This window comes from Hippoglossus hippoglossus, chromosome 11, assembly GCF_009819705.1.
Source record: "Hippoglossus hippoglossus isolate fHipHip1 chromosome 11, fHipHip1.pri, whole genome shotgun sequence".
NCBI classification, from domain to species: Eukaryota; Metazoa; Chordata; class Actinopteri; order Pleuronectiformes; family Pleuronectidae; genus Hippoglossus; species Hippoglossus hippoglossus.
The window spans coordinates 7118143-7141154 of NC_047161.1; the positions used below are offsets into that span (position 1 = coordinate 7118143).

General features: G+C 40.3%; 3 protein-coding genes across 8 annotated transcripts; 2 read left to right on the top strand and 1 right to left on the bottom strand.

Moving 5' to 3' along the window:
- Positions 1 to 354: 354 nt before the first annotated feature.
- rpz2 (rapunzel 2) lies at positions 355 to 14201 on the top strand. Of its 5 annotated transcripts, none has more exons than XM_034600020.1 (3): positions 355 to 393; positions 10546 to 10581; positions 11552 to 12535. In XM_034600020.1, exon 3 carries the CDS (start codon positions 11590 to 11592, stop codon positions 12274 to 12276), a length of 687 nt encoding a protein of 228 aa, XP_034455911.1. In that variant the 5' UTR covers positions 355 to 393; positions 10546 to 10581; positions 11552 to 11589; the 3' UTR covers positions 12277 to 12535. The 5 variants fall into 5 exon arrangements, with proteins under 5 accessions (XP_034455911.1, XP_034455912.1, XP_034455910.1 ...); XM_034600021.1 differs by having other exon boundaries at positions 369 to 386; positions 10563 to 10581; XM_034600019.1 differs by lacking the exon at positions 355 to 393 and adding an exon at positions 13826 to 14201 and having other exon boundaries at positions 10337 to 10581; positions 11552 to 12189.
- LOC117770498 (sterile alpha motif domain-containing protein 3-like) lies at positions 1202 to 8430 on the bottom strand. Of its 2 annotated transcripts, none has more exons than XM_034600016.1 (6): positions 8275 to 8430; positions 5107 to 5161; positions 3845 to 4833; positions 3559 to 3720; positions 3371 to 3466; positions 1202 to 2076 (listed from the first exon to the last, which is right to left on the bottom strand). In XM_034600016.1, the coding sequence occupies exons 3-6, from the start codon at positions 4811 to 4813 to the stop codon at positions 1765 to 1767; spliced, it is 1539 nt and encodes a 512-aa protein (XP_034455907.1). In that variant the 5' UTR covers positions 4814 to 4833; positions 5107 to 5161; positions 8275 to 8430; the 3' UTR covers positions 1202 to 1764. The 2 variants fall into 2 exon arrangements, with proteins under 2 accessions (XP_034455907.1, XP_034455908.1); XM_034600017.1 differs by lacking the exon at positions 8275 to 8430 and adding an exon at positions 6143 to 6968.
- Positions 14202 to 16352: 2151 nt separating the features above from the next.
- Positions 16353 to 22495, top strand: krit1 (KRIT1 ankyrin repeat containing). Its single transcript, XM_034600015.1, has 17 exons — positions 16353 to 16545; positions 17560 to 17748; positions 17843 to 17999; positions 18148 to 18240; positions 18322 to 18451; positions 18532 to 18775; positions 19114 to 19229; positions 19341 to 19484; positions 19578 to 19734; positions 19966 to 20073; positions 20559 to 20715; positions 20805 to 20956; positions 21047 to 21213; positions 21337 to 21424; positions 21516 to 21722; positions 21882 to 21998; positions 22106 to 22495. Exons 2-17 carry the CDS (start codon positions 17647 to 17649, stop codon positions 22193 to 22195), a joined length of 2229 nt encoding a protein of 742 aa, XP_034455906.1. The 5' UTR covers positions 16353 to 16545; positions 17560 to 17646; the 3' UTR covers positions 22196 to 22495.
- Positions 22496 to 23012: the final 517 nt, after the last annotated feature.

A 23012-nucleotide genomic window follows, 5' to 3' on the forward strand; every position in this document is an offset into this window, starting at 1 on the left:
ACCTAAATACACAGAGAATATTAAGTAAAAGAAGGACGAGTACATTCTGGCTTCATAGCAACTTTTACAAAAAGACAAAGAAGAAGAAACACAAAAGACACAAGTTCACCTCCAACCACCTCCACAGATAAACTGGAGGAATGAGTCAAACATAGTTCTGTGCCACTAGTTTTTTTTCATCTTTAACAATCTAGTGTTTTTATATGTTGTACTGTATGATGTGAAGTTTTTATTTTTATTATTTAGTTTTCTTGTGTAAATTTATCTATTTGTAATTTAATATTTTTTCAATATAATAGAAAAAACAAAAAGGAACTTTATTTGTTATTAGCATGTGTCTGTAAGCAAGAGAGAGAGAGAGAGAGAGAGAGAGAGAGAGAGAGAGAGAGCGAGGGAGAGTGAGTGGGGGAGGGGGGGGGGACTTGGGAAAAATCTGCAGATGTTTTCCTATCCTGTCTCATATCACTATGTGGGAAGTCAAACATTACACAACAGCCTTGTCCTTGTCCTGATGAACAATATTTGTTTAGCTGTAAATACAGCTCGAATACCCAGAGTGTGGAGAAGAGACATTCCTGCAATACTTTAAGATAATAATAATAATCAGGCCAGGTGAATTCAGGTGAAACCCAGGAAATCAAAGTTTTACAAAACCAATTCAGCATTTAAAATCTTTATGGTAAATTTTCCTCAGTGTGTCTGAGGCTGTCGTCAGTACACTGTAAAACCTGACAAGTTAGGTCAACTCAAACTGTTTGCTGAAACTGATTGCCTTGTACCATTTAAGTTTATTAACTCAAACAATTTAAAATCTACAAATTATTTGATTTAAGCAAAAGTAACTCAAATATTTATTGATGAGGCAACTTGGGTAAATAAAGTTAATATTGCCAATCCCTATAAGTTACCTGAACTTAAGTCTATTTAGTATTCTATAGTCATATGCAGTATTTACCCAAACTTATTTACAATGTGTTGACAGAATGTTAGTGAATTAAGTAAGACTAACTTAAATGAACCTTCTTTATACAAATGTTACCACTTAAGTTAAATTGACTTAGTTGTCTTCCATTTAAGAAAAGTATTACATTGTAGTTGTGATGACTTAAAACTTTATTATGGCTACTCAGTTCATTTGATGAAACTGATTGCCTTAAACCTGTTAAGCTCTATTAACTCAAAATAAAAACACCCACATGACTCAGCTTGAGCAATTTATTTTGTTGTTCACATCTCAATGCAACCAGCTGCTGAAATTCAAAGAAATATCTCTCAGATTTTTCACATATGCAATCTTAAAGGCTACAGCAGACTAAGCACATTCTTATGCCCATAACGATCAACTGTATAACATAAAGCAGGGCATATTTTAAGTTAACAGTTTAAAGGTATAGTTCACCCAAAGTGTCAGTAGCTGACAAAAGAAAACATTTTTAACGTCAACATTTGGATTCCCTTGGATTCCGTGCCAATATTGTTTTACAATGAAGCTGTTGAATTAAATGTCGTATACATTAACATTTATATGCTGGAATTAACAATGAAAATGAGGCTCATATAAAAAGCATATAAATAAAAATTCAACATATTTCCATGTGGTAAAGAGAAGTGAGAACACCACAGAAGCAATCCAAGAATATGACCTATTTTAACACACAAATCAGAGGTGCCATAGTTTACTGTATATACATGTCATTAGCTACCAGTATTTGGCATGCAAGCAAAAAACAATGCTGACATTCAACATTAAAAGCTACTGACAACCTACTCCAGCTCATTTCTCAAGGACTGTAACTTAGGTTTGAGCTGCTTTCTCCCATCGTCAAGATTTAGCAGGACAACCTGGATGAACTCAAAGAAGCCACTCAGCTTCTCAGGGTAGCTCAAATGTAGAGCATAGATCAGTCCAAACAAAATTACCAGTGAATCAGTCCAAGATCTGTGAGACATTACAACCTGATCTTCGAGGACGATTGACACATGGTGAGTTTCAAAGGGAACTCCTGCAGGCACCTCCGCTTCATCCACCACTGCCACCAGAGCCACTGCTCCCTCCTGGGTTGCCTCCAACTCATCCTGAAAAGGGAATACATGTCCAGTGTGGTTGAGTGTACTTTTACAAACCATATAATATGATTGCTGTGAAAAAGGTTAATTCATTAGTTCTTCTATGTGGTGCACCAATACCTTCCATGAGTGCAAGATTTTTTAGGTGGATCATTACCTTTGAGTTGTATATATAGTGAGGGCAGAGTTCTGGATTGGGTATGAATTTGTTGCTTATATTTTGCTCAAAATAGCTGATTAAGTCATTAGTTACAGATAAAGTTTCAAGACGTAACCACTTTGACATTTGTGAATTAGAGAAGCACAAAAATACACCATCCACAGAGATGAGAAGGGATGAGTAAGGAGCCAAATCTTATTTTACAAATTTGTATCCCAAACTTGGGAGCAGATAATCTGTTAAATTAGTTTCTGTACTTGATGACATGTGATTTTTAAGCAAATTTTTTAAGATTTCTGTTACCTGAACCCAACCCCTGAATGATAGCTATCAAAAAATGACTCACATATTATGTTCTTTTTAAAAGTTGGTGTATGTAATCATTCCTCCTGCATACTGCACTGCCTGGCTAGGGCATATGTTATGACTGAACAAATACAAAAAAATCTTTGGAAATAGATGAAGATATTAAAATATTATTAAGTTAAAATTCACTCATTATCTACTCACCACTATGCTGATGGCGGGGTGGGTGAAGTTTTGAGTCCAAAACAAACCTTGTGTTTTAGGGGTGAACAGCGTTGCAGCCAATTCCAACACAATTGAACTAACTCAAACAGAAAAAAAACTGAAATGCCTCCATAATGCTCCTGTGGGGTCATCCAAGTGTCCGTAAGCCCGGACATTCAAATTCAAGTCGAGACGGCGTCATTTACACCTTGTTTTCTGGAGGTAGTGATGCTAACGCGCACCCCGTGCATACCCTTTGGCTGTTAGCTTGTGTGCAGTGTTTGCTTGCAAACGTGAACACGGCTCCAAAAGAGGATATCATGGACATTTAGGCTAAAAACATGGTTTAAATGAAGCCGTTTCAAATCAAATTTGAATGTACGGGCTTATGGACACTTGGATGACACCACACACATAGTATGGAGGCATGTTAAGGTTTTTTTTTACATTTGAAGAACTGATCACCAGTTACTTCAATTGTGTTGGATTTAGCTGCAACACTGTTTGCCCCTGAAACTCCTAAAGTGTTTTCCGGACTCAAACACTTCACCCACCCCTCCATCGGCATAGTGGTGAGTAGATAATGAGGTTTTGGTGAAAAAGCTGTGGAAATGGAAAAGAATTCAAACATACCTTGCAAGTTTTGAAGACCTCTGATGAATCCTCCTTTAAGTAGAGTGGTAGGCCGGCCAGGGCTGTCGTTCGAGCTGCAGTGATGTTGTTCTTGTCCTGTTGAACAAACATACACAGGTTATGCATAGATGGATGTTGGGGCATCCTGTTCACATTCAACATTATGTAATACACAAAAAATATTTTACCTGAACATTATATGCCATTATAACCTCTTCCATCTTCTCGGCAAAACTTCCAGTCTTCTTCTTTTTGTAGAGCTTTAGCAGCAGTGGTGTGTACTTGTCAAGGGCAGCATAGAAGGAATGTGGCAGATTTTGATTGGTGATCCTGTGGAATTCAGTGTAGAGCTGCATGGAAAACAACAGCATAGGACAGACAAATAGACATATTATATTAAACAACTCAAGCTCATTTTTCCAGATCAAGTAGTGTTTTGTCAATTAATTGCTCTTTTTTTAATTGTTTACTCACTTGGGCTTCAGAAAAGAGTCCAGGCCATCTGTCTTTTAGTTCAGCAATGGGAGGACCTGAATTCACAATTTCTTCGCGCCTTAGTGCAAAGGTACGCTGCATGAGTTGGTGGATGAGAACCGTGTCTCTTTCAATCGATGTCCTCTTGAACTGCTCCACCATCTCAAGCCTCATGGTCTCCAATGTGTCCTTAGTTTCTCCCAGTGGATAATTAGGAAGGAAGTTGACTTCCCCTCTTCTGGGTCTTTTGATGTTGGCCCTGGATGCTGCACCCTCTGGATTAGACCTGCTGCGCTTTCCTGCATTCATAGCCACTTCCTTTATGCCAGCCCTGCTCAGTTTTGTCCTGTAGTTGCCCATTTTGAAGCGCAAACTGTTCTTCCAACCCTCGTACCCCGTTTTGGAACCATTTTCTTTCAGACAGGGGTGTTTGCTCACCAGAGCCTCAGCAGCCTTGACTATCTCTTTGGTACTAGGATATGCTTTATGTTTATATATTTCAGCAGCCATTGCATCTAATATGTTGTGTTTTTGATCCCTGATCAACCTGAGAGTTTTTCCCTCCTGCACATATGCAGAGTTGCCCTCTCTTAGAGCATACTCCACCTCATATGAGAATGTTGGAACAACAAATATCTCTGGCCATCGACAAAGACGCTCTGGTGAATCTGTGTTATCAGACAGGAACACTGTGTCATCTGTGCTGGTTGAACTAATATCTAAATCAACAAATCTAACTATCTTAATGGTTGCCTTGGATGGAAGGTCCTCTATTTTAACTAAATTACAGAGAGCATTGTCAAACTCTGGGTCTTGGAACTGAAGGCGAAAGTCATAGGCCAGGTTCAACTTGTTTTTCACCTCCAATATGAGGGCATTTACAGTCTCAGGACGAGAGGGCAAAATAAGCCTTTCAGCGTTGATATCATCTAGGATGACCCTTAGTTTTAGGACAGCATTCGGATCCATTTACGCTGTATTAGGAAGACCTGTAACACAAAACACAAATAGTTACTTGTACCTGGCTCTCTGTTTTTTACTAGCTGAATAGACCACCCACAAGAATCTGTACATTAGCTGCTCACTTTTCTGCTGCTCTTCAATTTAACTTTCCCAAAATATTGAAAATGGACTGGTTAAATATTTTACAACAGAGCATGGTATAATTGGAACAATGCAATCTTAAGCTAATTATTCAACTTATTCACAAATATAACTAACCATTATACAGTAATGATATACTCCAACACATAGTACCTTACCGGAAAAATGGCTGAGGAAGGCTGCTTGCCGTTGTGCTGCTCCTTTACTCAGACACTGGAATGAAATGTTTAGTTGTCAGAATAAGCTTGCCTGAAACTTTGTAGGCAACCTGTGGCATTTGATCAGTTAGCTGACACACAGATTTCACTGTATGGCCCTCCATGCTTTTATGATCTGTTAGCTCATAGGACCGTAAATGTTCAATATACCAGGTCTCATAGTCTTTCAGAAGAAAGAAGATGTTATTTCTGATTAGTAATATGTTTCTGATCTCTTTAAACTCAGGCAATGCGGCATGTGTCCCAGTGCAAACAAACATGCTCGCCACAAAAGTTGTGCCTTCAATGGTTACCTGTTTTGTGCCGTATACACAGCTGCTGTCTGTGATGCTCGATATTAATGCATGTGTATCAGTAGGCAGTGACTCAACATAGATAGACTCCACTTTTGAAGTTTGTACTTGTGGCTTGAAAAACCTTGGAGATGCCAAATAGAATGCCATCATGTTTTGGTGTCTCTCTGCCAAAGTTTTCAACACATTTTTGTAGTTATGAGTGTCATGAATAACTTTCTTGAAAACTTTGTGCTTCCCCTCAAATCTCATTGTCCAGAGATGCACCAGAGGACCAAAGCACTTAATGAGATGAGGATAATGCTCTATGTAATGATGCTTTGGGCGTAATCGTAAGCTAGGAAGGACTTCCTGAAGCAGCTGCCTGTGATCTGAAATCTTACACGCCAAGTACTGAATAGTATCATCACTGAAATTATGAGACATAGCAAGCTCAACAATATCTTTTAAGTCCATTAGCACTTCCCAGAATTTGTCCCCTTCTGGGACTCTGGAGCCAATGAGAATAGGAAGCAATCGAATCAGAGTGTGATTCTCATGCCCATTCCCCCCAACTGTTCCTCTCTTAGCAAAATTTTGAGGAATCGGGTGAGGGCGGTCAACCTTGTCAGAATGTTGGAAGGGAAAGGACAGTATTGCCCTATTCAACTCTTCCAAAGTGAAGTATTTTTTTGTGATCAAACCTTTCAAACAATGTGCCAACTCCACAGGAACCACACCCTCAAACAGGTCATGTAGGATGTCAGGTGGAAATCCAGTGACAGGATGGAAATAAGAGAGATGGTCAGAGAGCACACAACTGCGTTTTACACCGCAACTGTCTCCATTGTCATTGTTCTGTATTTCTTGAACATGGTTATCATGCAGATCTTTGGTTCTCATCTCAAAACTACCAGAGACTGCATCTGACATTTGCAATTCTGTCTGGGTGGCAAGACAAAACCTGCAGAAATATGTAGACCTGAAACACTCACTGAAACCAGCTAGCCCATGGGCAGCAAGGTTATCAGCCACAACAGAGTAGACTGTGCCTTTGAGGCAGTCACCAAATGTTTCAATGTAGACACCAGCTTCTTCAAGAGTTTTTAGGTCACTCAAGAGGGGTGCAAATGTTTTTGCATATCCAAACTTCCTTACATCATTTGAATTGCACAATAGAGCCAGTTGAGTAGTGTGGAGGGCTGAGCGGTACTTTACTGGCAGGTTAGCTAATGTCCAATAAACTGCACAGACTTTGTGTATTTTTTTTGATGTTCCTAGAGGGTTTGCAATTTCAAAATCATCAACATAGAGAATTATTGATAATTTCTGACCCTCATCAGAAAGAAGCAGATTTTCCTTGTAGTATGAGCCATCACAGTATGATGAATAATGCCCAGGCAACTGTGCAGTAGTTTCTTTGACTTTCTCAAGTACATCTGTTTTTTTCAACAACTGCTGCAAAGATGTGAGAATGGGCACATACATAAAGGTATGCTGGGACGACTCAATAAGGTACTCTACAGGCTTAACAAATGGAAACGTCTCCTCATAATATGATTTTCGTCTCTTGGCTGTGGACAGTGGTCCTTCAGATGTAACTGATTTGTGCAAAACATTACTATCTGAAACTGCCTGCACAATGTCATTTACAAGTGTGTCAGTAACAGGGCAGTTATGTTTTTCTAATATCTTTGTTACCGATTTTCTGATAACAGGTTCTGAAAGTGAAAACAACTGATCCATATGCTCAATGATTTCCTGTGTTGCCCTCTGTGATACATGGAGAATGGTTTGCATTTTCAAGAAGAAGGCAGCCAGGTTGTACTGTAACTGCTCTGCTAACCCTTCATTGCTTCTGTCTGACACAGTGGCAGTTTCATTTTCATCTGAAAACTGAACTGGATCCTGTTCAATGTCACTATACTGACAAACATTTGAAACAGTTTCCACCACAACTTCTACATTGTAGTCTGACACATGTTGGTGTTCTCTGCATTTGTGGGCATTATATGTGGAGTAAACATTTGTTTTAAACTTGCAGGCCCTGAAAGGACATGGCACTATTTCTTTCCGTCTTAAATGCCCCCTTAGGTGTATAAACATGTCCCTCTCAACAAATGGTTGCTTAAAATCACACACAGGGCAATGAAATGCCCTCTGAATACCGTCTTCACCTACCACTTTTTTCTCTGAATGTGTTCTTGACAAATGTACCTTTAGTGAATTAAAAGTACTAAATGTACACAAACAGTTGTTATACAGGCACGGTAAAGGTGAAATTGTGGAATACTGGCCATGATACAGTCTGTAATGTCTCAATAACTGTATTTGTAGGGCAGTAGAAAAATCACACAATTTACATTTCCACATGGTTTGCTCTCCTTAAAACAACTGACCTTTAGGCAGTAGAACTCTAAGTCTCGGCAGAAACTTTGATTTTGGTTGTAGTCTTCACACACCTGCCACTTTTCCACAATGACCGTTAACAAGGTGGAGCCTGAAAGCACCATGCCAAGCTAACATGTTTCCACCGCCATTCTCTTTCTCATTCTGTGCTTTTAAAATAGTTGAACAGTTATTACCTTAACGTTACCGAACTTAGCGAACTATAACTGGAGCTTGACCGAACACTTTCACAAACTTACTAATGTTAACTCAACAACTGCCAACTTTAGCTACACGACGTTTGACCGTTAACTTTTGAACGTTTTTCAGAAGCGGGAATTGGCCGCGCTTCAAGCTAGCGCCGTTTACCGAACTCATTAGCAAGTTTCAGCGGTCAGACATTGTTCTTGTATATTTAAAAAACCAAGCAATAAAGGAACAACGTTACCTTGCGTGGAAGAAGTATCGTCGCGGGGTTCTCGGTCAGCAGTGAAGTTTGTCCAGCAAAAAACTCTTCGCGCCGATCTTTTCCATCACTCCGGTGCCGAGTGCAAACCTGGTGCTGACCGGTTCGAACCGGTTCCGCCCTCCGTCCCCCTCGGTACCGTGTGCGACAGCAGGTGAACGGTTACCGGTTGTGAGCAGACTTACGTGAAGTTGACGCAGAAAGTTGAATGAGTCTGTAAAAGCTCAAATAGCTTTTCTAAATATCTGACACAGTTTACCCCCGGGCCTCGCTGTCTGCGTTACTGGTGTAAATTGGCCGTAGATCCGCTTTACCTCAGCGCCAGGTCATCAGGTTAAAGCACTCACTTTTTCCTGTGCCCACTTCAGAGTAAAAGCACTCTCGCGTTTCTGTTGACTGAATCGATTCATTTATTTTAATAAGGTTTTATTGTTGCAGGAGCGGAAGATGCACGGACTCATAACGTAGAGTCTTGACGTTTTCTTGCGTATAGATCCGTGCTTTTATTCGAGGAAATACTAGGAACCCGCAGCCGTGACACGCAGGAAATATGGTCCGGACTATAAAATACGATAATGATTTGGGCTGGAAAATCGTTTAGAAATCACAAACAGAAGTTGACCCCACAGTGATGTAATCGCCCCATCCTTCAACACTCCAAAATATTAAAAGATTTATAAGACAAGGAAAATAAAACAATATATTCTCATAGTTGAGAAGCTGAATTTATGAAACAATTGTCATTTGTACTTTCAAATGTACATATGCTACACGATGAATCACGTATCATATTAGTTGGCAATTCATTTTCTGTCAATCAAGTTGTTAAAAATACCTGCTTGTACGTAATGTAATTAACATCCTCACTTAGGTTCCACTTTGGAGGATTATTAAAGATGATCTGGATGCATACTTATCCACAATATGATGATTTATTAAAAAAAACAAAAATACAATTTAAAATCCTAAGACATAGGAAAATAGCAGCCCATGGGAATTGCATTTTTTGTAATAGTATAAAATCAACTTAAAGAAAACGAGTCAATGAAACAAATTGAATTATGTCACCAGTACTTAAAATGATCTACGAATTTAAGCGCACTCAAAATAACTAAGTTATTACTTCAATAATTTACTTTTGAGTTATGTTAAATTATTGATAATTAGTGGCCTCAACTTTTTTTGAGAATTGAGTTATTGTAACTTACTTCATTTAGTAAGATGTACTGTTAGGTTTTACAGTGTACCAACAATGCTGTTTATGAAATTGACAGTTAAAACAATAATTGTGCGGGATGATGTATGTTTGAAGCCTCTTGTGAGATCAATGTAAAATTGTATTGTAATGTCATGTAAGTGGGCAAACAGTTACTTTACAAAAGGCAAGTGCAAACAAGAGAAGAACATTATGGCTGACATCTCTACTCCTCCGTCACCTTCATCACTGGAACAGGCAACAAGGGGCTGAGGAGCATGTGTGTTTGCCACAGTGTCATTCTTCATATTACCACTAGATGATGCCAAAGTATGAAATCTTCATGTAATACATCATGTAGTTTCAAGTACTCCTACAGGTACAACAAACTTGCATTTTTAAAATAGTCTTTTCTTTACCTTCTGTATGGTCTTTAAATTAACTTACCTCGTATTCCCATGTTTGAGACCTCCGGAGTTACCGTGGAGGATGAGTGCGAGATTCAGGAGACATTGATCATAATGGTGGAGGAGAAACTTCTGTACCATTAAAGACAGAAATGCAATGAAAAAAGAACATATTCTCATTTATTCACCAGTTAATTAAATACATTAATCACCAAAAAGACCTTCATGTACTTATTGAAGCATATTAGTTGCCCCATCCTTTACATTTATTTTTTAAATAGCTTCTGCTTACTTTGGTATGAATTGACAAAAGTGAGTAAATGTAGATTTATCCTTCACATCCTTATTCTCTGTATTAGTGTATTATATATATATATATATCAGTCTTTGCTGTGTTTACTAATTCTGATAGAAAAAATAAATCCACAGCAAATCTCAATCCACAATGGAGAGGATGCCCTGTCATTCAGTGTCAGTGGTTGGAGCGTGAAGCTGCGGTGCGTGTGGAGGAACTGCCTCTCATCCAATCAGCACGGGGTGCGGAGTCACTTCCTCGTGGTCACTCCCTCACTAGGCAGGAAGGGGCTGTGCTGCTGTAGACTAGGGAGGGAAATGGTGAAGAGCGAAGTCAGACGGCTGCTGTAGAGAGAGAGAGAGAGAGAGAGAACACCAACAGTTTTATCTCTGGTGAGTAAACATCTGCGGCCTCGGTGCTTTGTTATCTCTGATCTGATGGGTGATGGGGATTCTGGGTAACAGCCGAGTCAGCTGGGAAGGATGAAATGAAAGTGAAAGACTGGGTGGTGGATTCATGTCTGTGTGTGTGTGTGTGCGTTTGTGTTGGGAATCAGGAAATGAGGGAAAGAAGCTTGAAAACAAACCAGCAGCAGATCCTGTAAGTTAAAGGTAAAGGCAGCAAACAGCTGCTGGAGGTTATTTAAACTGGTGAAGAGGATTGAATGAAGATCTCAACCTGTAATCATTAATTGATTTCCAGTCTCTCTTGTGTTACTACGAACCAAGTCACACCCACTGTTGTTGCTGAGTTATTTTTCCTGCAGAATAATCTCACACACAAAAAACATTTTTTTAATCAATTTTAATTGAAACCTTAATTGTGACATTTTTTTCTTTTATTGTGGAGGAACAAAGACAGGTTTGCTCCAAATGAACAGGCACCAATTTTGATAATTTAAGTAATTTTTACATAAAAATATGTTCCGAAATGTTTGCTGGTCATCTTAGTTATTTATGACATTTAACTTAAACTGTATTTTCGGTTTAAAACTAATATTAAGACAAAACAAATAAGCAATTTTAATACGTCATTTTAGAATTAGGGAAATTATGATTAATATATTTGTCTATTTTCTGCCTTTTTTAAAAATATTTTTACAGATTTCATCAATAATAAAACTATTATTTCCTTCCAGTCCTTCCCCCGCTCACACGTGTAAGCTGAGTGTGTGTCCAGACAACACAAGCCCACATTGTGTTGTACCATAAGCGTGAAAGATGACACCTTTTACAATATGGCACACATGCAGCAGCTGGTGACATGTGGGCTGCAGGCATAGCAACCGAATATGATGTTAAGCAAGAAGAGGAATTATTTGTTGATTAGTGATGTGGTTGACTTTTCCTTTTACCTCTCCAGCCTCCAGACCCTAAAGTGGCAGAAGAAAAGCACCAGTGATGGCTGATGCAGCACAAATCAAGCAAACTGTAGCGAAGGTGCTGTGCTGTGTGGAGAAGGTGTCCTCTTTCGCCTCCTCCATAGACCCCATCTTCGGCATCGTCTCCTCCCTGGTCGGGGTGGCTCGCAAGGGACTGGTTGATGAGGAGGCCCACGCTCTGGAAAAGGACTTCAAGGAGGTCCACACCAAGCTTGAGACCATTTCACAAAAGAACCAGCAATGCCTGAAGCAGATCCGCATTGACGAGGTGAATGAAACCTACGGAAAGTACGAGGAGTACATCAAGCACCAGTACAATGCCTTCAACAACATGTTGGCGCAGATGAAGAAGGATCCGGACAACACCCAGCGCTACATGCAAACCTTCGAGAAGATTTACGAGAGAGACAAGAGCGACATTAGCCTGGATGTGTACTACCGCGGCGTGATGGGTACTTCCTCGCTGTTTGGAAGACCCCTGCTGAAGGTGTACCTGGATAACTGCGACCGTGACCTTGAGATCATGGAGCACCGCTGCTCGCACATCACCCACCTGTTCCACATGGGCCTCATCTCGCTCATGGCCTACACAGCTGTTACAGAGGACGATGAAGACGAGGTGCGGGAGAAGTGGGCGAAGAGGGTGGAGGACATCCAGAGGAAGATGCAGGAGGTGCTCAGTCAGTGCAAAGTCAAGTCGACCTGAACATGGACCAACAGAGAGAGAACTTCCTCTGAGGTTGACGATGACAACACAGGGATCATCGTCTGTACTCTCAGCTGTGGACCAACCCAAAAAGATTTATTGTATTATAACGTAAATACATATATAAAAACCAAAACTATGTTTGCATTTGTGCAATTCAGCTGACATTCTTTAAGCAAAATTTCATCAATTGTCTGTTATTGTATATTTTGTTTCCAAGAGACCACTGTTTGTTCCAGCTGCTTTGTGCCACAAACCAATAAATGCTGAAGTTTTATACAATCTCTTCAATTAAAATGTATAAACTAGTTTAGTAAGTGATGTTGTGAAATCATTTTCATCTCCACTAAAGTTTGTTTAACTACTACATTTTTATTCAAGACTATTCCATAAGGTCATTCCTCTGAATTCAGAATGTAATGGTACTTTTTAATCATCCTTTATATATATATATAACACTTATAATATATATTACTACTTATAATATAATTTATAACTTTATATATATCAGACTGTATATTCTTGCAGCACATACAAATCCACCTCCTCTAGAAAAAAAGTTAAGTCATTACACCCTGACCTGCCAGTGATTAAAGTCAGTCCAAACTATTTCACACCTCCAGAATATAATTTTAAATTCTAATGGAGATCACAATGTTTCCAAATAATAATTTTGAACTGAACGAGCCAAGAGGACTATTGTGAAATGCATCAGAAATTAGGTGTAAACATTTACAGTATCTTTATTTGATGAAACGCACATGGACACAATATCTTGTGGTTGAATGAAGTGTGTGTGTGGGTTGTGTTGTGTTTGATTTGTTGCGAGTGTATGTGTGTGTTGTGAGTGTGTTAGTAGGTTGTGTTGTAAGTGTGTGTGTTTGGGGGGGGGGTTCTGTGCGAGTTGTGTTGTCAGTGTGATGTGTTATGAGGTTGTGAGTGTTGTGTTGTTAGTGTGTGTGATGTGTTGTGAGGTTGTGAGTGTTGTGATGTTAGTGTGTGTGAGTTTGTTGTTTTGTCAGTGTGCGTGTTGTTAGCGTGTTTGATGTGTTGTGAGGTTGTGAGTGTTGTTAGTGCGTGTGTATGTTGTTTTGTCAGTGTGCGTGTTGTCGGTGTGTGTGTGTGTGTGTGTGTGTGTAGGTGTGTGTGTGTGTGTGTGTGTGTGTGTGTGTGTGTGTGTGTGTGTGTGTGTTGGAAAAGAGAGAAAGAAGCTTGAAAACAAACCAGCAGCAGATCCTGTAAGTTAAAGGTAAAGGCACCAAACAGCTGCTGGAGGTTATTTAAACTGGTGAAGAGGATTGAATGAAGATCTCAACCTATAATCATTAATTGATTTCCAGTCTCTCTTGTGTTACTACGAACCAAGTCACACCCACTGTTGTTGCTGAGTTATTTTTCCTGCAGAGCAGCATTGAGGAGGATGATTAATGCCCAAACTATGAGGAACATGAACTACAGTGGAATTAAGATGGTTATCTGGAATACTGCACCTTAGTTCCTTAGAAGTTATCGTAATAATGTTGATTTATAATATGACGATGAAGACGAGGTGCGGGAGAAGTGGGCGAAGAGGGTGGAGGACATCCAGAGGAAGATGCAGGAGGTGCTCAGTCAGTGCAAAGTCAAGTCGACCTGAACATGGACCAACAGAGAGAGAACTTCCTCTGGGTTTGACGATGACAACACAGGGATCATCGTCTGTACTCTCAGCTGTGGACCAACCCAAAAAGATTTATTATATTATAACGTAAATATATATATAAAAAACAAAACTATGTTTGCATTTGTGCAATTGATGTGACATTCTTTAAGCAAAATGTCATCAATTGTCTGTTATTGTATATTTTTGTTTCCAAGAGACCACTGTTTGTTCCAGCTGCTTTGTGCGACAAACCAATAAATGCTGAACTTTTATACAATCTCTTCAATTAAAATGTATAAACTAGTTTAGTAAGTGATGTTGTGAAATCATTTTCATCTCCACTAAAGTTTGTTTAACTACTACATTTTTTATTTAAGACTATTCCATAAGGTCATTCCTCTGAATTCAGAATGTAATGGTACTTTTTAATCATCCTTTATATATATATATAACACTTATAATATATATTACTACTTATAATATAATTTATAACTTTATATATATCAGACTGTATATTCTTGCAGCACATACAAATCCACCTCCTCTAGAAAAAAAGTGAAGTCATTACACCCTGACCTGCCAGTGATTAAAGTCAGTCCAAACTATTTCACACCTCCTGAATATAATTTTAAATTCTAATGGAGATCACAATGTTTCCAAATAATAATTTTGATCTGAACGAGCCAAGAGGACTATTGTGAAATGCATCAGAAATTAGGTGTAAACATTTACAGTATCTTTATTTGATGAAACGCACATGGACACAATATCTTGTGCTTGAATGAAGTGTGTGTGTGGGTTGTGTTGTGTTTGATTTGTTGCGAGTGTATGTGTGTGTTGTGAGTGTGTTTGTAGGTTGTGTTGTAAGTGTGTGTGTGTGTGTGTGTGTGTGTGTGTTGGGGGGGGGGGTTCTGTGCGAGTTGTGTTGTGTTGTCAGTGTGTGTGTGTGTGTGATGTGTTGTGAGGTTGTGAGTGTTGTGATGTTAGTGTGTGTGAGTTTGTTGTTTTGTCAGTGTGCGTGTTGTTAGCGTGTTTGATGTGTTGTGAGGTTGTGAGTGTTGTTAGTGCGTGTGTATGTTGTTTTGTCAGTGTGCATGTTGTGTGTGTGTGTGTGTGTGTGTGTGTGTGTGTGTGTGTGTGTGTGTGTGTGTGTGTGTGTGTGTCTGTTGGAAATGAGGGAAAGAAGCTTGAAAACAAACCAGCAGCAGATCCTGTAAGTTAAAGGTAAAGGCACCAAACAGCTGCTGGAGGTTATTTAAACTGGTGAAGAGGATTGAATGAAGATCTCAACCTATAATCATTAATTGATTTCCAGTCTCTCTTGTGTTACTACAAACCAAGTCACACCCACTGTTGTTGCTGAGTTATTTTTCCTGCAGAGCAGCATTGAGGAGGATGATTAATGCCCAAACTATGAGGAACATGAACTACAGTGGAATTAAGATGGTTATCTGGAATACTGCACCTTAGTTCCTTAGAAGTTATCGTAATAATGTTGATTTATAATATGACGATGAAGACGAGGTGCGGGAGAATTGGGCGAAGAGGGTGGAGGACATCCAGGGGAAGATGCAGGAGGTGTTCAGTCAGTGCAAAGTCAAGTCGACCTGAACATGGACCAACAGAGAGAGAACTTCCTCTGAGGTTGACGATGACAACACAGGGATCATCGTCTGTACTCTCAGCTGTGGACCAACCCAAAAAGATTTATTGTATTATAACGTGAATATATATATAAAAACCAAAACTATGTTTGCATTTGTGCAATTCAGCTGACATTCTTTAAGCAAAATTTCATCAATTGTCTGTTATTGTATATTTTTGTTTCCAAGAGACCACTGTTTGTTCCAGCTGCTTTGTGCGACAAACCAATAAATGTTGAGGTTTTATACAATCTCTTCAATTAAAATGTATAAACTATTAGTTTAGTAAGTGATGTTGTGAAATCATTTTCATCTCCACTAAAGTTTGTTTAACTACTACATTTTTATTCAAGACTATTCCATAAGGTCATTCCTCTGAATTCAGAATGTAATGGTACTTTTTAATCATCCTTTATATATAACACTTATAATATATACTACCACTTAAAAAAATATCATTTATAACTTTATATATCAGACTGTATATTCTTGCAGCACATACAAATCCACCTCCTCTAGAAAAAAAGTGAAGTCATTACACCCTGACCTGCCAGTGATTAAAGTCAGTCCAAACTATTTCACACCTCCTGAATATAATTTTAAATTCTAATGGAGATCACAATGTGAGGTTGTGAGTGTTGTGTTGTGAGTGTTGTGTTGTTGGTGTGTGTTAGTCTGTGGTGTGTATGTTGTTTTGTCAGTGTGCGTGTTGTCAGTGAGCGTGTGCGTGCAGGTCGCACTGAGTCCCCCTCACCACCAGAGTTCTCTGTTTCCTGAACTGAAACGCGATTCCTCGGTCGGTCTCTGCAGCCCTGCCCCAAAATGAGAGGCCTGTAGCCGCTTCAACACACACGGATCAGCCCTGGAGGTTTTAACCGGAGCTCGGTCCCGGCTGTTCGCCGTTAACTCAACCCGGTAAACCCGCCGTGAGCCGCGGGGAGAGACTGACTTGGGTCCGTTCGGGGACGAGACGCGTCGCTTTCGGTGAGTTGGAGCCGCTGAACAGGCGGAAAAGACGGTGATGGTGATGAGAGTTGGTCTGGAGCCTCCCGGCGGATCCACGACTCGAACCGGGTCCCGCTAGATGTGGAGGGAACAACAAGCTAACACGGTGTTTAATGGGAAACACAGTATGTTTTATATTTAGTGTTATAACTGTGTACAGACCGCAGAGTTTGGCTTCCGGGGCGGGACCTGAACCATGAACTCAACAAGTTGTTTTTTTAAACTGATGCTTAAAACTAATAAGTACAACTCAAATACTTTTTTTTATCATTAAGATACTTCACACAGTTGTTAATACGCCAGTTATTGGGAAATTTAATTTCTATTGTACTTTATTCATGTGTGTGCAACGTTTGTGTTTGAAAGTGAAACCTGAAGTATTCTCTACATTGTAAATACATATGAAACTAACATGTTCATAATGTATTATAAACGAGGCCAAGTCTATAATGTATTAGAGTCTATCTATCTATCTATCTATCTATCTATCCATCTATCCATCCATCCATCCATCCATCCATCCATCCATCTATCCATCTATCTATCTATCCATCCATCTATCTATTTATCCATCATCCATCCATCATCCATCCATCTAGTGTTTTATTTTCTCTGCTCATTTTCATTAATATAAATTAAGTTTATTATTAGTAGTAGTACTATTAGTATTGTAAGTGTATAATAGTACTACTAAAAACTATTAGTAGATTAATCAATTAACTGTAAATAATTAACGTAATTTTTAAAGCAATAAATGTGAAAATAATTGTATGTTTTTCTCCTTTGTCACATAATTATAAAAAAAATGTGTTCAGGGGAATAATGGACATTTTGATAAACAAAGCAACTGATCCACAGATTAAGAAAAATAATAGGCAGAGTAATCAATAATGAAAACAACTGTGAAACAATTCCCTTAGAATAAAACATCCCAATATCAAGTATCTTAGATTTCTACGCTTTACACATTCTGTGAACTCATATTTTCTCCAGGTGTAATCCTCTGGGGCAGGCATGCCTCTGCACAGCATTTGGCCGTCACGTAGGATGTTCTGTGAGGACTGAGGAAAGGTCGCCACGATGGGCAACGAGGATTGCCTGGAAGAGGTGTTCGTCGCTGTCATCCGCCCAAAGAGTCAAGTCAGCCTGAGCTCAAAGGAGTACAGAGCCAAAGCCTATGAGGTAAATGTGCAGAGTCTGACCGTTCAGATCACCTGCATCGTGTTCGAAACAGCAAAAAGGAAAACACTGCTTATTCCCTCTGGTTCCTGTAAAGATCCTGCTGATTGAAGTGCCTTTGGAAGGGAAGGAGAAGAAAAGAAAGAAAATCCTCCTGGCGACAAAGATTCAAGCTGCAGGAGACAAATCTAAATCCATATTGGATTATGTTGACGAAACAATCAGACCAATAACCAATAATCAAGGCTTCATAGGTGAGTCTGAGACATTTGTGGCATTTTTACGCTCCTGCATATTTAGTTTACTTTAGTAGAGTCAACTGCAAAAAGCTGCACGTTTCTTAAATGCAAATTTACCTTCTAATCAGGAGTTACCACAGTTCTAAACAGTTTGGGTTTGCAGGAAAGCGAGTGGTGCACATGAAGAAATTTCCCCTCGATGGAGACAATGAAGGGAAAGAGGCCTCACTGTTTGTTGTGCCAGTCGGTGTTAAAGGTGAGTAGAGAGACGATTTCAGATTTTGTGAAATACATTTTAAACTCTACAAACTGTGTATTAATAAGTCTTTGTAAACAGACAACAGCAAGCCTGTCTACAGCGCCGGGAGCCCCAGCTTCTACTGTTTCCAGGACATCATGCGGGTGTGCAGTGAGACCAGCGTTCACTTCTGCTCCATCACCTCCAAGATGCTCCTGGCCTTAGACAAGTGAGGATATATCTGAGAACACACTGCTCCTTAATGACAGCGGGGATGAGGCTTTAACATTTCCTCTTTGACCTCCACAGGTGGCTAGCAGAGCAGCACACCATACCTCACGCTATCCCCGCCCTGTTCAGGCCGGCTCCCGTAGAGCGGGTGAAGACCAACGTCAGCAACCCGGCCTACAGCAGTGAGGGCAAGCTGAGCGACGAGGGTCTGCACATGGGCTACACTGCGCTGGAGATCAAGAGCAAGATGATGTCGCTGGAGAAGGCAGACATGTGCATCCTCAACCCGCTGTACGGCTCCGATCTGCAGTACACCAACCGGGTGAGAGAGTTTGACCCAGACAGTCTCCTGCTGCATTCTTTATATGTGAAAACAGAACAAGACACATGATTTATACTCAGGGACAATTCAGGGTTTAGTGTCTCGTCAAAGATGTATTGGCTTGGGGACTGGTGCAGCCGGGGATCGAACCTCCATCCTTCTGGTTAGTGGATGACCCACTCTACCTTCTTAGCCACAGCTGCCCAATTCGTAAAGGAGGATTTATCTCTATCATGACCTCTTTATACCAGAAGATTGACGGATGAATATATTTAGATATATTAACCATATAATATGTATTTTTTAATCATAAAGACTCTCTGCCCTCTTTTGAACAGGTGGACAAAGTTATTATCAACCCATACTTTGGGCTCGGAGCTCCGGACTACTCTAAGATCCAGATCCCCAACAGGGAAAAGTGGCAGCACGGCCCCAACTGTGTGACAGAAGACAAGTGAGGAGCTCTTCTCAATGAACCGCACTGACATTACTGCCGCCTGCTGACAGCTTCTGCTCTTGTTTGCTGTAAAATATGACACTCAACACAAAGTTCCTGTCTCTGCAGGGAGCGCCAGTGGGTGGACGACTTTCCCCTCCACCGCAGCGCCTGTGAAGGAGACACAGAGCTGCTCGTAAAGCTTCTGGACAGCGGTTTCTCAGTCAAGCAGCTGGACAGTGACCACTGGGCTCCTATCCATTACGCCTGCTGGTGAGTGCGACCAGTACGTCTGCAGTGTCCGTGTGTCTTTTGTGTTCCTTTGTCTCGTTGACGACCAGTTGCATTTGTTTGCTTTCTCTTCAGGCACGGCAAAGTGGAGGCAACCAAGCTGCTGCTGGAGAAAGGTAACTGTAATCCGAACCTGCTGAACGGTCAGCTCAGCTCCCCTCTGCACTTTGCAGCCAGAGGAGGTCACGCGGAGATCGTGCAACTCCTGCTGCAGCACTCTGAGATCGATCGGGTATGAAATGTGACGCTTCCTCTTCTCTTTTCCCCCAATATGATTATCAAATGTCTTGTATAATTTGAACATGGCCCTGATGTCAATGCTGCAGCTACCTGCCCTGCTGTCCATCAGGAATTATGTAAACACATGTAATCATTCAACCTCAATATCCGCTGTAGAAACTGACTAACACAGCAAAACGTGGTAAAACTTGGTTGACAATAAACAAGTACTTATCACCAACAGCACATGGAAGACCAGCAGAAGAGATCCCCTCTACAGGTGTGTGAGGAGAACAAGCAGAACGAGTGGGAGGAGACAATGAAGCTCCTGCAGCAGACCAGCAGCAAACCTGTGAGTTGCTCATCAGACACCAGTTCATCTGTTTGAGATGCAAACGTGACGACAAAGTGAAAAAATACTTTTTGAAGTCATGCTACATAGTAAATGTGGGTGCATGCATGTTGCCTGTTAATTGGATTAAATGGGGCTTTCGGTTTTATACTTGTGTCTTAGTATCTGCACACTTCAGTCAGTCAAGTTAGAGAAATAGTTATTCCTCAATAGCGTCTGCTTGCATATATGAAATGAATTTGGTTTATGTATGAAGAGAGTGGGAATACAACACTGAATGCAGGCGTGTGCTGATTGGTTCATTAAGGAAAGTGACATAGTTTGTGATAGATGTCTTTGAAATGTTTCCATTGCAGTTACACATGCTGGTCACTAGATGGTGCTTTTTCCTGAAGCATAAGTGATTGAGATTTAAAAAGAGAAACTCTTTTAAGCTGTTTCACTTGGTTTTATTTATGATCTGCACGTGTGTGTGTTTTCCACAGTATGAGAAGGTGCGCATCTACCGCATGGACGGCTCGTACCGCTCTGTGGAGCTGAAGCACGGCAACAACACCACGGTACAGCAGATCATGGAGGGCATGCGTCTTTCTCAGGACACCCAGCAGTACTTCACCATCTGGATCTGCTCCGAGAACCTCCGTGAGTCCACACATTCATCCAGGGGCTACGAAACCGATCACAGCAAAACATTAAAAGAGGAAATATTGACGTGTGTGTGTGTGTGACAGACCTGCAGCTGAAGCCGTACCATAAGCCGCTGCAGCACCTGCGGATCTGGACGGAAATTGTGACTGACCTGACGGTGCTGGATCCTCAAAGGGAGACGCCTCAGCTTTTCCTCCGCAGGGATGTCCGGCTGCCTCTTGAAATCGAGAAAAAGGTAGATCACATTTTTACAACAGGCTGCTAATTTCCAGTATATCTTGTAATGTCAGTTGAAAACTCCTCACTCTGCCACATACTGTTCCAGGTGGAGGATCCTCTGGCCATCCTCATCCTTTTCGACGAGGCTCGTCACTGCCTCCTGAAGGGCTTCTTTCCTGCTCAGGACAGCAAGCTGATCACTCTGGCCAGCCTCCTCCTGCAGATCATCTACGGCAACTACGAGAGCAAAAAGCACAAGCAGGGCTTCCTCAAGTAAAAGTTTATGCTTTAACACAAGCAGCACTGATAAAATGAAGCTTTTGGTCTGTAGTATGTCAGTAACAGGAAATCTGTATAAAGCCAGACGCTGCATTTCTGTGTTTCTATTTTCAACAGTGAGGAAAACCTGAAATCTATTGTGCCGATATCAAAGGTGAAAAGCAAAGCGTACCACTGGACCCACAGGATACTTCACGAATACAAAGTACACTCAATTCTTTTGACAGGAATTTTTTTAAAACAAAAACGTGCAATTGCTCCCTTACGTTACTCAAAGCGTGTTTGCCCTCCGACAGGCCCTGACCACCAGTGAGGGGCTGAGCAAAGAGATGCACCACCTGCAGCGACTCTTCCTGCAGAACTGCTGGGACATCCCGACCTACGGAGCGGCTTTCTTTACAGGACAGGTCTACACCAAGGCCAGCGCCAGCAACCACAAGGTCATCCGTGTGTACGTCGGGGTCAACACCAAGGGGATGCACCTCATGAATATGGAGACCAAGGTACCAAGCCACAAGCTGGATTGGTTAGAATATCTCAATTCCTGGTTATAGTCCAGGATTGCAATCATTTAAACCCCGTGAATAGGCTTTGTTTATTTGTTAATTCAACATGAGGTGCATGATTTAATATTTTACATTTTTAAATCTCTGCACTCCCAGGTTCTTCTCATCAGTTTAGAGTATGGCACGTTCATGTGGCAGCTTGGACACGCTGACCAGTACTTCCAGATACACAGTGGTGACAACAAAATGAACTTCATTGTGCACACAAAACAGGTAAGAGCAGCCTGGAGTCCATTTACTAAACTAAATAACATGGGAACAATCCCTTCTTGGGGATGTATGAAAATACCGTGACTCTGATGCCAATTGTCTCTTCACAGGCTGGCCTTATTGTGAAGCTTTTAATGAAGCTGAGCGGACAGATGACTCCAAATGATAAAGCTGTAACAGATAAATATGCTTATGGTTAAAACCGCTGGAAGAAGAAACGGCTGCCAAACATCCCTGTGCAGATTCTTCTCACACTGACTTTCATCAACAGCAATAAGGACAGAGATCAGTCGGCTTCGTGTTGAATATTAGGCTCAACAATATCTCTCACAACTTCAAAATGTGTCTTTTGAAAGGTCATATATTTTCATGACATGTAAATATGTGGATTATTTAATTTGTTTTGTTTTAATAAACTGCCTGATGTATGGATGAACTCTTTCAGATCAGTGGTGTGGAAAATGAAAAGATGATTGTTGATCAAATAACTTCAAACTGAGGATAGGAGTTAAGTATCATTCTGTTAGACATAAAAATTATAAATTATGCTGCATGGCTCATAAGGATATTTATAAAATACTCCCAATATACCTCATTTAAATGAAGTAAAAATAGACATGGGACAAAACTTTTTAGTTGAAAATATTTTAAACATATTTAGAGTTTTAACTTCACTGTGCTTTTATTAAGATGATGAAAAAATGTGAAGGATCAACTAACTTTGCTGCAAATGCCCAGTTTTATTTAATTACATTTAAATGAAGTAAACTACAACTTTTAACACATTTAAATTTAGATGTTGTAGTGCTGATTTTACATAAAAACCTTTTTAAACCTTTACAACATATTTAGATTTTCAACTAGACTGTGTTGTAGTTGAGATGATAAATAAACTCATTTAATGCAACATGTAGGTTAGAGATGAATCTCCACTGATTAGCCTCAAACTACAAGTATCTCACTCATCATGTCCTCCTCTAAATAAAGAATATCACTGTCCTCCGGTATATTTCATTA